This window comes from Poromitra crassiceps (genome assembly GCF_964638095.1).
Source record: "Poromitra crassiceps genome assembly, chromosome: 12".
Classification (NCBI taxonomy): Eukaryota; Metazoa; Chordata; class Actinopteri; order Beryciformes; family Melamphaidae; genus Poromitra; species Poromitra crassiceps.
The window spans coordinates 42,226,727-42,244,087 of NC_139632.1; the positions used below are offsets into that span (position 1 = coordinate 42,226,727).

Here is a 17,361-nt window from a genome sequence, read left to right on the forward strand (position 1 = left end):
TAGAGATAAGATAAGAGAACATCATATGGATCTGAAACACATTAGAGATAAGATAAGAGAACATCATATGGATCTGAAACACAGAGATAAGATAAGAGAACATCATATGGATCTGAAACACAGAGATAAGATAAGAGAACATCATATGGATCTGAAACACATTAGAGATAAGATAAGAGAACATCATATGGATCTAAAACACATTAGAGATAAGATAAGAGAACATCATATGGATCTGAAACACATTAGAGATAAGATAAGAGAACATCATATGGATCTGAAACACATTAGAGATAAGATAAGAGAACATCATATGGATCTGAAACACATTAGAGATAAGATAAGAGAACATCATATGGATCTGAAACACAGAGATAAGATAAGAGAACATCATATGGATCTGAAACACATTAGAGATAAGATAAGAGAACATCATATGGATCTGAAACACATTAGAGATAAGATAAGAGAACATCATATGGATCTAAAACACATTAGAGATAAGATAAGAGAACATCATATGGATCTGAAACACATTAGAGATAAGATGAGAGAACATCATATGGATCTGAAACACATTAGAGATAAGATAAGAGAACATCATATGGATCTAAAACACATTAGAGATAAGATAAGAGAACATCATATGGATCTGAAACACATTAGAGATAAGATAAGAGAACATCATATGGATCTGAAACACAGAGATAAGATAAGAGAACATCATATGGATCTGAAACACATTAGAGATAAGATGAGAGAACATCATATGGATCTAAAACACATTAGAGATAAGATAAGAGAACATCATATGGATCTGAAACACATTAGAGATAAGATAAGAGAACATCATATGGATCTGAAACACATTAGAGATAAGATAAGAGAACATCATATGGATCTGAAACACATTAGAGATAAGATAAGAGAACATCATATGGATCTGAAACACATTAGAGATAAGATAAGAGAACATCATATGGATCTAAAACACATTAGAGATAAGATAAGAGAACATCATATGGATCTGAAACACATTAGAGATAAGATAAGAGAACATCATATGGATCTGAAACACATTAGAGATAAGATAAGAGAACATCATATGGATCTGAAACACATTAGAGATAAGATAAGAGAACATCATATAGATCTGAAACACATTAGAGATAAGATAAGAGAACTTCATATGGATCTGAAACACATTAGAGATAAGATAAGAGAACATCATATGGATCTGAAACACATTAGAGATAAGATAAGAGAACATCATATGGATCTAAAACACATTAGAGATAAGATAAGAGAACATCATATGGATCTGAAACACATTAGAGATAAGATAAGAGAACATCATATGGATCTGAAACACATTAGAGATAAGATAAGAGAACATCATATGGATCTAAAACACATTAGAGATAAGATAAGAGAACATCATATGGATCTGAAACACATTAGAGATAAGATAAGAGAACATCATATGGATCTGAAACACATTAGAGATAAGATAAGAGAACATCATATGGATCTGAAACACATTAGAGATAAGATAAGAGAACATCATATGGATCTGAAACACATTAGAGATAAGATAAGAGAACATCATATGGATCTGAAACACATTAGAGATAAGATAAGAGAACATCATATGGATCTGAAACACATTAGAGATAAGATAAGAGAACATCATATGGATCTGAAACACATTAGAGATAAGATAAGAGAACATCATATGGATCTGAAACACATTAGAGATAAGATAAGAGAACATCATATGACATTAGAGATAAGATAAGAGAACATCATATGACATTAGAGATAAGATAAGAGAACTTCATATGGATCTGAAACAGCAGCTGGGGAGAAACAGGATGGAGGAAAAATAAAAAGTCTGCACGCTGTTATGAAACAACGATTGCCCCTTAAAGTCTCCTTGTGTTTTATTGCAGGGTTTTGCAGGCCCTTCAGCAGAATGAGATTATGGATGTGTTCTTTGACGACTTGGCGGCCCTGAAGACAGGAGCTGAGGACAACGGCGTTGAGGGGATGACCAGTGGTCTGCGGGTATATCAGGCCTTCACAGACCAGAAGTACTGCAAGCAGAAGAAGATCAGCAGCATCAATTGGCACCCCTCCATTAGTGGTAAGGTGCAACATCTCGGTCTACTCTGAGCAGATGTATTTATGTGCAGCTGTACCATTGTGTGATGTGTTGTTGACTGTGGTAGGTGTGATAGCAGTGGCCATGACAGAGAAAGTGTCCTTGGAGGAGAGGTTCAACCAGTCCACCAAGTTGCTCCTCAACCCCCCTCTCATACTCTTCTGGAGCTTCTCTGACCCCGCCAACCCCCAGGTATGGGCCGCAAATCTCTAGTATAGGTGAGCGCTCCACTGAATGGTATACAGTGAAACTCACAAATGGCTTTTATCAACGCAGTCCAACCTGCCTATCCCAATTCTCTCTCTCCCTCTCCCTCTCTCTCTCTCTCTCTTTCTCTCCCTCCTCACTGACAGCTTACAAGTAATGTCTGTCTCTTCTCACGTCAGATCTTTTGGCGTGGCGTTTTTGCAAAATTGGAGAGGCTCTATTGATTTGACCCAGGCACTCAATCAATAAAGATGAACTCCTAAATGACTCAAAAGTCATGTGAGTTGTGCATGACGCACGCACTCACTGGTGCATGTGTCATGGTTGGGTTTCACCGTCTACTGAGGCAATGATAAAAATAGCAGTAGGTACAGAGTAGAGGAAACTAGAGACATTATCTTACCCGGAACTTTGTCTCGTCGCTCTGTGGCTCCCATCAATACCGCAGCTGGCTCCCACCTGAACATTCAGCCATTAGCCATTGCCAGACACGTTCTACAAAACAACTGGACTTGGTGCGATCCCCTACATGACCAGACTCCTAAACAATGAATCACTGCTGTAATGCCTTTGTGTGTCTGATTTATTGCTGTTGTATTAGATTAGGGACGTCATTAGGTCATAGTCTGGTCACTTTCTGGAGATCCTGTTTTAATTATTATTCGTGTTTTGTGTATGTAAACCTTTAACATTGTAAAATGTACTACCAATTCAACTTGTGTTGCCATTAGTACATTATTACTCTTCACCAAATAAAACCGTTTACTACTATTACTACTACTACTACTATTATAGGTTAAAAAAGAAGAAGTATTTATTTAGTTAAGGGATGAAAGTGCTGTAGTTCAGTTTTTGCAGCTAACGTTAACAACAACTGGAGCAGATATCAGCATGACACTGAGAAATGTCTTTGTAATGCGGTCCTGCTACTCTCAGGTCTTTTTCCCCCCTGATGCCTGAAATGGAATGGCCCTTATGTGCTTGGTTTTGTGGGTTAAAAGCTGAACTCTGCATGGAAAGACTAGAATAAATAAATACTTGGGATGGCAAGCGCCCAATTTAATTTCAATGCTTCCACTTTGAAATGTAATATCTCTGCCCTGGGTATGTGGCTTCTTCTATGTTTGCAGTTGCTGCTGGAGTGCCCAGACGACGTTTTTGCCTTCGAGTTCTGCCCCTCTGATCCAAATATTATCGTTGGCGGCTGCATGAATGGCCAGGTGCTGTCTCCACTGCCTGCTCAGGCTGCTTCTCTGTGTTCCAGTGCCTTCTCCCTCTCGGCGCTGTTGTACCACATGACTTTCTCCATAATCGGTTTCCTTTCCTCTTTTCCCCCTATCCTTGTTTTCTTTTCAAGGGAATCTGATAAGAGAAATACATATCATTTAGTGGAAAGGCCTTCATATCCTCTACTGTTCCTCTCTCTCCATTGTTTCTGCTCTCATTCTACTTTGATCAACATTTGGACAGATGGATTTGAGTGCTTTTTATGGCAGGAAGTGTGTTTTGCGCCCGGCCCGAGATGTTGATGTGCAGTAATTGGTTTTGTGTTGTGTTATGCGTCTCAGGTTGTGTTATGTTTTGTGTTGTGTTATGGGTCTCAGGTTGTGTTATGGGACATTTCTGCCCACGTCACGCGTCTGCAGGGATCACGGCCCGGCGTCGGAAAGAACATCTCCGTCAACACCGACACGTTCGTAAGTACCCGACACTCTCTCCTTGGTCCGTTTAAATCTTTATGATGTGCACATTGTTGATACGAGAGTGCATAATATCAATGTTGGTGTTGGGGATGAAATGAGTATCCGGTACAGATAATGTGCGTGGGTGTCATTTAAAAAAATGACGAGTACCAATACCAGTAAAAGTGATACAGATAAAAAAAATAGTCTCTCTCTCATTATTTTTTTTTTTTGCATACTTTGAACGTTTGGGTGGCATCTGGGCACTCTGAACTGCCAAGAACAACAAAAACTTAAGCCACGCCCACTTTCAGTCTAAACCCCACCCATTTCCGATTCAAGCTACACCCCCTCCGAGTGCAGATATGAATACAGATCATCTAGTATTCCATGAGGTATCAGTTAATGGGTTTCTTTGCCTGGTGACGATGTCACTTTGGTTTGTTCAAATATGGGGTCGTCAGATTATTAAAGACTTGTCGTGGATATTTGCTGTAAAGACAGGCCGTCCTCTCCAAAGGTGCTGTATGACAGGGAGAGATGATGATACGTTGGCTCCGTGGCATGCTGGTCTCTCTCCTCATCCTCAGCCTTTCATTACATGGGAATGCCGGGGGCCTGATGGTCCTTTGCAAGCCAGCCACAGCTGTCACAACCACTGCCACAAACCTACTAATGCCACAACTGCTTTGCACAGCAAGATTGTATTACATGACCCCCATCTGGCATCTGCAAACCAACAACAATGTTTACATGCAGCCTAATTATATATATATATATATATATATATATATATATATATATATATATATATATATATGTGTGTGTGTGTGTGTGTGTGTGTGTGTGTGTGTGTGTGTGTGTGTGTGTGTGTGTGTGTAAGTTAAGTTAAGTTATCCTTTATTTAAATTCATCCTCTGCACCCATCCTCTACTAGGAACCTTCCTAGAACTAGGAGCAGTGGGCAGCCGCAGTGCTGCGGCCGGGACCAACTCCAGTTATTTTGCCATTAGTCTCGCTGGCCAGCCTCCTCTCCCTTCCGTCTGAGGAGTCTGGCGCCGCAGGTCTCCATAGTGGGATTGCGATGGGCGGCGCTTAGCGGCAGTGCCCTTGGAAAATAGTTTCAAACTTCCAACTTGCCGTTTTCAGCGTGTAGCAACGAGCTAGTGTGTAGGTTTCTGCCGTTAGCTTGCTAGCTAGTTAGCGTTGTTGTTTTCCCTGAGGCGGCAGGGCACTATTTACAGCAACACACAGGGAGGAGGGAGCGGAAGCCACTCTGATTGACATGGTCGGGGCCAATGACAGAGCTTCTTAAGCGGGGAGTGGAAATCCGGCAGCGTTTGAAACCGACGCCTCCAATGGGAGAGCAGAGTAGAGCAGGGGAGGGCTTATCCCAGTTATGGAGACCTGCGGCGCCAGACTCCTCGGACGGAAAGGAGAGGAGGCTGGCCAGCGAGACTATTTTGCCATTGCAGGGGCACTGACAGGAGTATTAACCCTAACATACATGTCTTAAATATAAATATACTGTGTACAGTATACATACAGTATATATATATATATATATATATATATATATATATATATATATATATATATATATATTTTTTGTTATTGTCCTTCTAAATCAGTAGGCCTCATACAGTACAAACAGCTCCCTGTAACCCCCTTCTACCCTAATACACCAGTATTTCCAGTGACACGCGACAAAGACCATGGTCCAGATTCAAACCCACAACACTGCAAGTACATGAAACGCAGCGTAGCCCGTCGGGACCTCCAGACACCACATAATAAACCAGCTCTGCCCCACAAAGCCTGACCTCCGCTGACATCTTCCACCCGGCTGCTGTATTGAAACAGACACATATGCCCCCCATCATCCTGCCCTCATTTGCTTTGTGTGTGTTTTTATGACCTCTACGGCAGAACAGCTGTCTCCATCTCTCCACTCCCTCCTACCCTCTCTCTCTTCACCCCCTCTCTCTCCTTCCATTCTCTCCATCCCTGTTTACTCTTCATTCTCCAGAGTCAACAGCATCAGCCCACACACTCCAGCTGTTACACAAGTCCACCATCTCCCACCATAGGCCTTCTCTCCCGGTAGATACCACACAGGCAAATCAGATTGCTGCTCCTCCCCCCCGTGTGTTTGCAGTGCAAACAGCGGTGGTTCTATCTGCTAAAAGCCATTATTTGGACGTTGAGTGCTGTGAAAGGTGCCCTCCAGCAGCACCTGTCGCTGGCTTATCACATAAATGAGGAATTGAAATCCTCACTGTGTAGATTTGTGTTCTGTTCCCACCGTTTGACATGATCACTTCAAACAGCAGGTGCACCGCAGCACTCCCCAGCTAGTAGAAGAGAGACGTTTTCATTCACTTGACATGTGTTAGGCCAGTGATGCTGGCTTTAATGAAAAGCAGGCACAGCCACAGTGGAAGTCAGAGTACAAACGTGTGTCACATGCAGCTCTTCAGGTGACACCGTTTGGGAAAAGTTGAGCTGCTGCGCCATCTTCGGCTGCTCGGAATCCCTCTCTGCTCCTCCCCACGGCTGTGCAGCAGTCTCTGACGCAGGGGACGACTGTCGCCAAAAGACTCATTCTGAAAGATTGGAAGTCCCCCTCCCCGCCTTCTTTTCAATTGTGGCTGGCGGACATGGTTTCGGTTGTACGTATGGAAAGACTCAGGTTCTTGAGGACCAACTCACTCGGGACGTTCTCAACCATATGGGACCCGTTTCTGGCCTACTTGGACGAGGTTAGAAACGACGAGTAACTTTCCCAGTCAAATTCTTTTGTAAGCGCATAGGCTTCTTAGGTAGCTGGTAGCACAAACAAATATGTCAGTTTAAAAAGAATCGTACCGTCAAAACGCCTGGTTCGATCACTGTGTATCCCCAGGGGTGGACTCGACACAAATATGTCAGTTTAAATAAAACCGTACCGTCAAAACGCCTGGTTCGATCACTGTGTATCCCCAGGGGTGGACTTGACACAAATATGTCAGTTTAAAAAAAATGGTACCGTCAAAACGCCTGGTTCGATCACTGTGTATCCCAGGGGTGGACTCGACACAAATATGTCAGTTTAAAAAAAATGGTACCGTCAAAATGCCTGGTTCGATCACTGTGTATCCCCAGGGGTGGACTCGACACAAATATGTCAGTTTAAAAAAAATCGTACCGTCAAAATGCCTGGTTCGATCACTGTGTATCCCAGGGGTGGACTTGACACAAATATGTCAGTTTAAAAAAAATGGTACCGTCAAAACGCCTGGTTCGATCACTGTGTATCCCCAGGGGTGGACTTGACACAAATATGTCAGTTTAAAAAAAATGGTACCGTCAAAATGCCTGGTTCGATCACTGTGTATCCCCAGGGGTGGACTTGACACAAATATGTCAGTTTAAAAAAAATCGTACCGTCAAAACGCCTGGTAGCAGTATGTTTTTTTTGTTTTTTTGTTTTTTGTGTGTGTTTATTTTTTCCTTTCTCTGTGCTTGAGTTTGTTTAGCTTTTTTATGTTTTTGTTTTGTTTATTGTTTTGTTTTTCATGTTCATGTTCTAAAAGTAGAAAAATTGAAAAATAAAATAATGGAAAAAAAAAGTTGAGCTGCTGTTTTCCCTTACTGCAGGTGATAGTATAATACTTACTGCAGGTGATAGTATAATACTTACTGCAGGTGATAGTATAATACTTACTGCAGGTGATAGTATAATACTTACTGCAGGTGATGATAGTATAATACTTACTGCAGGTGATAGTATAATACTTACTGCAGGTGATGATAGTATAATACTTACTGCAGGTGATAGTATAATACTTACTGCAGGTGATAGTATAATACTTACTGCAGGTGATAGTATAATACTTACTGCAGGTGATAGTATAATACTTACTGCAGGTGATGGTATAATACTTACTGCAGGTGATGGTATAATACTTACTGCAGGTGATAGTATAATATTGCAATAATTGCACAGTAAAAATTCTACCACTAGTTTGCTCTTTGATGTTTTACCCCACATGGCGGCACCAGTACATACATGCATGTGTTCACTGAAGAAATCATTTGGAATGTTCCTGTTTCAAAGTTAAAAGAATCGTCTGCAGTCAGTTGGGTGGACTTTTGCGCTACAGTATAAATATTTGGTTTTACTTACTATATATTTGAACAAGCTGCAGTGCTAGCTCAGTTTACCATTGTATGAAGCCTTTCCATTTGGATTGAATGTTCAGACTCCACCATACGTGCTGTAGCATTCAGTACTGTACCTTTGTGTCTGCCCTCCCATACATGCTGTAGCATTCAGTACTGTACCTTTGTGTCTGCCCTCCCATACATGCTGTAGCATTCAGTACTGTACCTTTGTGTCTGCCCTCCCATACATGCTGTAGCATTCAGTACTGTACCTTTGTGTCTGTCCTCCCATACATGCTGTAGCATTCAGTACTGTACCTTTGTGTCTGCCCTCCCATACATGCTGTAGCATTCAGTACTGTACCTTTGTGTCTGTCCTCCCATCAGGTCTTTGAAGAGAAGAGAGAGAATGAGACCCCCGTGGTTCGCTACTGTGCCGTCTCCGCCATCGAGAGCAGCCACAAAGCTCTAATTACTGATGTACAATGGCTGCCGCAAACCTTCGAGGTACAGGGTGGAGTGAGGGGCAGAGGGGGCGAGGTACAGGGTGGAGTGAGGGGCAGAGGGGGAGAGGTACAGGGTGGAGTGAGGGGCAGAGGGGGCGAGGTACAGGGTGGAGTGAGGGGCAGAGGGGGCGAGGTACAGGGTGGAGTGAGGGGCGTAGGGGGCGAGGTACAGGGGGGGTGTAAAGGGCAGAGGGGGCAGGGCTAACAGCCAGTGTTGGGCAAGTTACTTTCAAAATGTAATATACTACATGTTACTAGTTACTTTCATTTGAATGTAATAAGTTACTTTACAATATTACTGTCTGTGTAGAGTAACTTGTTACTTATTACAGTACATTACTTTTGCATTACTTTCACCAAAATAACAGCAGCAGCAGAATGACATGACCTCCCGGAACCATCCTGAAAAATAATTTCTACCGCCTTGAAGTCAGTGTAAACAATCCAAAATTCTAAATGTTATCCTATTCCTTTGTTATTGTCATCTATAGTGGTTATTTGCATAAAAACACAGGTTGATTTGGAAATTATTGTATCTTTATTCAAATATGTGCTTTGATAAAAAAAAGAAAAGTAACTCAATTTGTAATTTGTGTTACTTGACAAAGTAACTGGTATAATATTACTGCAATCCTATAAGTAATAAGTTATATTACTGAGTTACTGCTAAAAGTAATATATTACATGTAATATATTAAATGTTAATAGTTACCCCCAACACTGCTAACAGCCATAAGCCTGAGCTCTGTTAGGAGCCCAAAAGGGCAGAACGCTGATCAGTTAGTGAGGGAGTTATTCCTGGCATGTTAGCACCGTTGCCCCACTCAACACATTTTCTATCAGGAGTACTTATGATGGGAGCTAGAGCTTGCCGTAGTGTTTATCAGTGTTTTATCAGCCTATCTCCATTATTTAAAAAAAGATAATGAATAGGTGTATTTTGTGTGTGACTACTTAACTCACAGCGAAACATTCTTCAATGTCATCTTGACCTCCGTTTTATCATATCTAATGTAAACACTTGTCCAAAGCCTCCAACATACCAGGTCAACTCAACTCAACGCATAGCACATGCTTTTAAGCCTCCACACCTAAGTTACACACTGATAGTGGAACACTTAAGCTAAAAGGGCCAGGTTCCTTATCGCCCTAATGATTTCTCCATCTCATTTTGGAACAATGACTCCGGGGGTTTGTAATCCAGTCGAGTTTGAAGGCCACTTGACTGTCAGCAGTTGGATCTAACAGCATGAGAGGCAGCAGTTGGATCTAACAGCATTAGAGGCAGCAGTTGGATCTAACATCATGAGAGGCAGCAGTTGGATCTAACAGCATTAGAGGCAGCAGTTGGATCTAACAGCATGAGAGGCAGCAGTTGGATCTAACAGAATGAGAGGCAGCAGTTGGATCTAACAGCATGAGAGGCAGCAGTTGGATCTAACAGCATGAGAGGCAGCAGTTGGATCTAACAGCATGAGAGGCAGCAGTTGGATCTAACAGCATGAGAGGCAGCAGTTGGATTTAACAGCATTAAAGGCAGCAGTTGGATCTAACAGCATGAGAGGCAGCAGTTGGATCTAACAGCATGAGAGGCAGCAGTTGGATCTAACAGCATGAGAGGCAGCAGTTGGATCTAACAGCATGAGAGGCAGCAGTTGGATCTAACAGCATGAGAGGCAGCAGTTGGATCTAACAGCATGAGAGGCAGCAGTTGGATCTAACAGCATGAGAGGCAGCAGTTGGATCTAGCAGCATGAGAGGCAGCAGTTGGATCTAACAGCATTAGAGGCAGCAGTTGGATCTAACAGCATGAGAGGCAGCAGTTGGATCTAACAGCATGAGAGGCAGCAGTTGGATCTAACAGCATGAGAGGCAGCAGTTGGATCTAACAGCATGAGAGGCAGCAGTTGGATCTAACAGCATGAGAGGCAGCAGTTGGATCTAACAGCATGAGAGGCAGCAGTTGGATCTAACAGCAAGAGTAGGACTAAGATAGCCCCAGGCTAACTTAGCCCTGTTTCACACTTGCAACTTTTAGCCCTGTGTTTAGATGAAAAGTCGGGGATAACCCTGCTCCAGAGCAGGGCCAGCTAGCCGGGCTGAAGTCAGGGTTAGTTAGCCCACTTTGGAGTGGGCCAGGATTGTGCAAGTGTGAACGCTGTGACTGACTTAACCCCGGCTAAGTGTAGTGTGAAAAGCCCTAATGTGGCTAGTGTTATAGTCATATAATATCATTGTTTTTTAGGGTACTGGTGTGTTTTGATCTCATTGTGAGACACTTGCACATGTTGCAACCATTGAGAATAGCTACAGCAGGATTGAGCGGGATTTATATGACCACCACAACCCTGCTTTGGGGTCAATCTTTGGCCTGATGTGATGTCTGCTACATGTACGTCTGGCCTATAAGCCACTCCAAAGAAGTGCAACTATAACTGAACAAACGTCTGATACGGCCTAATGAATTCTTACAAGCCAAAACACACAAGTTACCCAATGTATTTTCAAAAGGTCCCTCGTTCATATGATATGACAATGAAGGCATTATAAGTCTGTGTTTCCCAATGATGCTTGTCCACCATCTCTATACTCTATACTATAACTCAAGTGCTAGTGAAAACCACTGACAGTCATCTGGATAAGTAGAACCAGGCAATCATCAAAGTGCCTTAAGCCCCCATATATCTACACATGGGCCTTGTTCACCTCCATCAGCTCTTGACAATGCTAAAGCCTGGATGTAGACGTTTGTTGATCTTGTAACACACTCTCTCTCTGATTAGGTGACCAAGATGGGTGTACCAGTGAAGAGCAAGAATAATATATGTGTTCAGGTTGTCACCTGCTCCCCTGACTGGTAAGGCTTATAAAAATGCACAAGCATTGAACTGATAGAAGTGCTGTCAGCTCACACCGAATATAACCGTGTGCCGTGGTGTATGGGAGATTTTGACTTATGATGTACATGTACAGTATGCCTGTTTGTTTATATGCCTGCTCCTCCACCTATGCAAATATTATTGTTGGCGGCTCCATAAATGGCCAGGTGTAGACTGTCCCCTCGCCCTGTTCTTGCGTTGCGTCTCTCTGCCCCTTTGTGACATTTATGAAGGTGTGGGGGCTGTGGAATGCAGTATCGTCAGTGGGAGAAGGTCTGACTGCTTGTATTTAAATGTCAATTGTACTTGAGTGGGCTGTTGGCACGGTAGATATTGGTATATTCTGTTCTGTTATTGGTACTGGTATGTCTGCGTGTGCGTGTGAGAGCTTTAAGGTTATGTTAGGTATTTATTCCTCTGTTCGTTGTGAGATGTCTCAGTAAAGAACATTAATTATCTAACTCTGTCTGTCTCTCTGTCTGTCTGTCTCTCTGTCTCGCTCTCTTTATCTGAAGCTCCTTGATGTTCTGGGACATCCGGGCTCCGGCAGGCCAACCAACATCAGCCCGGAAGCAGAATGTGGATGAGGAGCCCCAGGAGAAACCCTACGGTATCCCCGACACCTTCAAACACCTGGACCGGACCTGGAAGCCACTGTTCAGGGTGGGGAACAATATGAAACAGATGATTGAAGGTGAAAGCTGCATTCACATTGTGGTGATATGAGGTAGACGGCAAAACAGATGTTAAATTTGGGCGAACAATGGTCAACTCCACCAATGCTGGCAGACAACAGTCACACACAAAAACAAAACATAAAAATAAAACAGGCACCTGCAGTCACAATTTATTTTTATTTATTTTTTAATTCCCCAACTTCTGCCTTTACCTGCCATCATGTGCCATGGTCAATTTAAACCACATACATTTGTGTACCTGTTCATCTTGTCTTCTCTTTGAATGAAGATAAAGGATAGGACAGTCTAGACTAGAGCAGTAATTCTCAACCTTTTTGAGCCGTGACCCCGAAAAAACGTTAGGCTGGGGTTCGCAACCCCCCTTCCCGCCGTTGCCCAATGCAACGGCAGTGCGCACGCATTCACACACTGATTTCACTCACTCACCAAAATCTTTTTTATACTGTTTAAAGTTAGTAGTTTATATAGCATTATAATGCATTGAATCATTGGTATGGGAGAGTTGATTATCATGGGAGATTTCTTTTTCTTTCTTTCCCCCTTTTTTTGACAATCATCACGCAACCCCCAAAATAATCTGGCGACCCCCCGGGGGTCCCGACCCCCAGGTTGAGAACCACTGGGCTACAGCTGTCTGCTTCTAACTGATCATTTTGATCTAGAGCTGTCTGCTTCTAACTGATCATTTTGATCAATGTTTTCAGAAGAAAAAGATGAACCATTTGAGCTGAGCTATTCCAATTCCCTGCTTGACTTCCTTTTCATGGGAATAAAAATATATATAATTTCTGCAAAATAGAACCTGATAAACATTTTCTAATTAAATCAAATGAGTAATTACACAATTTAACAGATTCATTTTTAGGAATAGTTGAACCTCTTGTCTATCTATTACATTTGGCAATGTGGGCAATGTTTCAATTTTGTGTCCCGGTTGTCGGGAAGGGGGCACACACACACACACACACACACACACACACACACACACACACACACACACACACACACACACACACACACACACACACACACACACACACACACACAAGGAGGCATTGGACATCACTGATGAGTCATCAGTGATGTCATAAGACTGATGATGTAATTAGAGATGTCATAAGGGGGCACACACACACACACACACCCACACACCCGTGCCCATGTAAACTTAAGGGCAATAACATCAGGGCAGGTGAGGCCACGCAGCAGCCGAGCTACAGGCGAGGCCGTGCAGCGGCCAAGCTGCGTATGCAAGCTGCAGGGCGGGCAAGGCCACGGGCGAGCCTAGGAATCAAATGCGCGTAGCACATGAGATGCCTACTTAATCAAAATCACCTTGGCGACAACTGTTATCCAAAACCTTTGGCTTTTTTAGGCCACAATGTGAATGCAACATTACTCGGAACTGTAAGTGCTCCTTGTATGTATGTATGTATGTAAGTAAGTATGTATGTATGTATGTATGTATGTATGTACTGTATGTATGTATGTATGTATGTATGTATGTATGTAAGTATGTATGTATGTATGTATGTATGTATGTAAGTATGTATGTATGTATGTATGTATGTATGTCAAGTGATTGAGGGCAGACAATTACCAATTACTTTTTTTATAACCATGTTTTGCGTCTGTCAGGCGTTAAAAGGCTTCTTCTCCTCTGTCACGCACCAGGTTGCCCTGCCAATGATCGATACCAGCGGGGAATACAGCCCTTTGAAGTTCAGCCTGGAAGACTACACCTGTGACAGCAACGCAGGTGAGGGGTTTACCCTCATGTTTCTGCCCTTCCCCCCCTCCCTCTCTCCCCTCTTCCTTCAGGCAGTCTCTATTTCTGCCCTTCCCCCCCCTCCCTCTCTCCCCTCTTCCTTCAGGCAGTCTCTCTTCATGCTATCTGTTTATTTGTCTTTCTATCAACCTCTTCATTTCCAGCCCTGACCCACACCCTCCTCCCCCTTTCCGGTGATGAACCCTAACCCTAAGTGTAATTTTGAAAAAGTGGGTAAACTAGGGCATGAATTAAGTGAGTTTAGTTTAGTTTCTTTTCTTTTCTTTTTTGCCTTACAATTTATGTATCTTGTAAAGCACTTTGAAACTATGTTCTCATATTGCTATTAGGTTATTATTACCCTCCACATCCCCGCCCTTTCCCCCCCCCCCCCCCCTTACTCCTCAAAGCAACACAGGTGAGTTGGAAGCTGAATGTTTGTGAAGGCGGCCGGGCTAGCAAAGAAATCAAATGACATCAGACCAGTGGAGGCAATAACCAAGACTCCCACCCGCAGACACGGCCAATAGCTTGTTTTCAGGTGACGTTACGTCAAGGGGCAAGACATGTGCCAGATCATGCTGGAGGGCAACCAGCAGCAGGCTACTTTTGCTACATAGGAAGCGATAGGAAAGCAGTAGCAAAAGGCCTATAGGTTTGCACTGTTCATGGCTGTTCCAACCGGTCGAATCGAGAGAAAAACAAGAGCTACTTTAGAATCCCTAAAGTGCAAACAAACAAGTGGGGAAAAAAAACTCAGTGAAAAATGGCGGCAGAGATGGATAAAAAAAACAACATGCCGTGTAGTATGAGGTCTGGAGGACGAGGTCATTTGTAATGTCTGCCGCCTCCACACGGGGCATCCAACCCTCTTGATGCTGCCCTCCTGCACTGTTTTCAACCTCATCGGAATCACATGGTTGCAAACAAGCTATTGTGTCTATCCACCTTATTTCTAGCTGCCATGATGCCTTACGTGAAATATGGGTGCTGACACAGACACACTCGAGCCCGTAGATCTCCGTGAAGTGAGCAACAATCTCCCACAGTTTCACTTCCGGTTGACCGATTTGAACCCTAAACCCCCGTAGCGCGTACGGCTTGGCAGAAATCTCGTCGATAAATATCCAGAGTTGTTCAAAGAGCAACAGAAATAACGGATGTGATAGATAAAACTATTACATTCCCTCAAATAAGTCGTCAAACAAGTGTATTTATTGTGACAAGCAACTTTTTTTTCCCAGCGTCAGAATTTTTGCAAGGTTCTAAACCGGACCTTGCACCCATAATTATTTTACAGCGAGGCATTCAAAAATAAGGTGGACAGGAAAGTCTCACCAAGCCGGAGGTACCGCTGCCGGGAATTGAACCGCGGTCTCTCCACAGTGGTACTGTAGGTGTGTGCTTTTACCAGACGCCCACGTTTTTATCCAGTGTCTGTTCTCCTCGCTACTGAATTTGCGGATTCTGCTTTGGATCGGTGAGCACAGTGATCAGCAGTGTCTCACTCGCCCCCTCGGGTCTTCCCCCCCCCCCCTCTCTTCCTCTCTCTGTCTCTCTCGCTCTCTCTCCATCTCTCTCTCCTCTCCGCTCTGGTTTCATAGCACTTTATTAAGTGATACCTCCCAGACAAGGCCGGTATAGTGGCGAAGCATTAGCCTTGTTGACTGTCAGCTCGTTGCAATATGCAGCTTGAGCTCCTCCAGGGCCAGGAGGTGTTCCCTGTGTGTCTCGGCTGGTCAAGAAGAGACCCCGTCTTTGTCCAGAAGATGTTCCCTGTGTGTCTCGGCTGGTCAAGAAGAGACCTGTCTTTGTCCGGCCGAAGGTCTGCCCCCGTAAACACGGCTTTGGCGGCCAGCGGTTATGGAATTAATGCGCTCACTTACCCAGGCAATAAATCTGCCGGATTTCTCAGCAGCCCCGGGGCCAGTCTTTTATTAGGTTTTAATGAATCCCTTTATGATTAATACTTTGATGTGACTTAAGATGTTTTACTCACATTGATAGACACGTCTGCCTCTGAGCACCCTATTCAGTGCTACACCTTGTACTTTGTGTCGTCTCTGATGAACTCACCGTTACAGTGGTAGCCATTGTAGAAGTCTCCCACCCGTCCCCAAAACCAAGATATTCCAAACAATCCCTCTTGGGGATCAAGCAACCGTTGAGCAGCTGCAGTGTTGGGATGTTTGATGTAGACAATGTCTACGTCTGTAGCGGCGTTAATATCGACTGTCTCCGCTCTCGTTGAACGTCACATAATATCTTTACACACATCTTAACCAGGGGAAAGTGGCTCTAGGAGGAGGTGTGTGATGGGGTAACGTGATCTGACCTTCAATAGCTAATCTAACAGAGGGGGGGGGGGGGGGGGGGGGGGTGTGGGACGCGGTCGGGAACAGCCCGCTGATAAGGGGGTGTGAACAGATTGTCCTGTACTGTCCCTGACAGACAGTCGGGCTTTTGTGATGGAAAAGGGCACTTCCCTGCTCTCCCCCCACCCCGCCCTCTGCCCCCCATCTCCCGTCTCCCTTACTGCCCCCCCCCCCCACACACACCCCTCACCCCACCTCCCGTCTTCTCGCTTTACTCTCCCCTTGCCCTCGTCCTCCTCTTGCCAACCCATTCACCTTCCCTTTTGAAGCATTTTAAAGCCCATGTATCACAGCCTTAATGAAAAGGCATTTGTTCAAGCGTTTCCCTCATGTCGCGCTCCCTCCCTCCCTGACTGTGTCCCCTGACAGACGGTGTCCACCTGCATGACGAGATGTCCGAGGTCAGCCGGCAGTACAGCCAGCTCAGAGCGCCCTCAGCCAAACCAGTCACATCTCTGGAAGACGTCAACACCAAGCTCTACATTGGAACTGAGGTAAACATCCCCCCCCAATAAGATCAGGTTTTTAAAGCAAGATTTTGCTTCGGTACATTTTCTACTTCAGCGCGCTTCAATACCATCTTTGTTAGTGACTTTTTTTTTCTCACCCTCTGACATTACGTACAGTTTTTTCCCCCATCTTAATGCTATTGATATTGAAAACAGACAACATGACTTCTTGGGAAAAATTTGGCCAGAACTTTAGATGAAACGGTATGAAAATGTCATGTCACAAATATAGTGATCGTGTTCATCAATATTATCACGCCATTGTTAAAAGGTGCTGAAAATTTTTCAAAAAGTACTGATACACTCGCTGAAATCATTTCACCAAGTTTTATATTGGGGGACTGGGGGGAATAGCGTGATCCTCCCACGTGCTACGTCCTGCCGGTGAAACTCCTCACTGTCAGGTGACTACTAGTACACATGTATC

The 17,361-nt window shown here is 43.7% G+C and overlaps 1 protein-coding gene across 1 annotated transcript in view; it reads left to right on the top strand.

Annotated features, from left to right (window-relative positions):
• The window catches only part of dnai3 (dynein axonemal intermediate chain 3), a gene marked incomplete at both ends in the record, with an annotated part of 73,732 nt that overhangs the window by 20,467 nt on the left and 35,904 nt on the right, over positions 1 to 17,361 (top strand). The window contains 9 exons of the mRNA XM_083647401.1: positions 1,953 to 2,146; positions 2,232 to 2,356; positions 3,502 to 3,591; positions 3,976 to 4,068; positions 8,587 to 8,706; positions 11,489 to 11,562; positions 12,100 to 12,247; positions 13,957 to 14,041; positions 16,795 to 16,919. Coding sequence (XP_083503527.1) covers positions 1,953 to 2,146; positions 2,232 to 2,356; positions 3,502 to 3,591; positions 3,976 to 4,068; positions 8,587 to 8,706; positions 11,489 to 11,562; positions 12,100 to 12,247; positions 13,957 to 14,041; positions 16,795 to 16,919 — 1,054 coding nt within the window. The remainder of the gene's footprint in view (positions 1 to 1,952; positions 2,147 to 2,231; positions 2,357 to 3,501; positions 3,592 to 3,975; positions 4,069 to 8,586; positions 8,707 to 11,488; positions 11,563 to 12,099; positions 12,248 to 13,956; positions 14,042 to 16,794; positions 16,920 to 17,361) is intronic.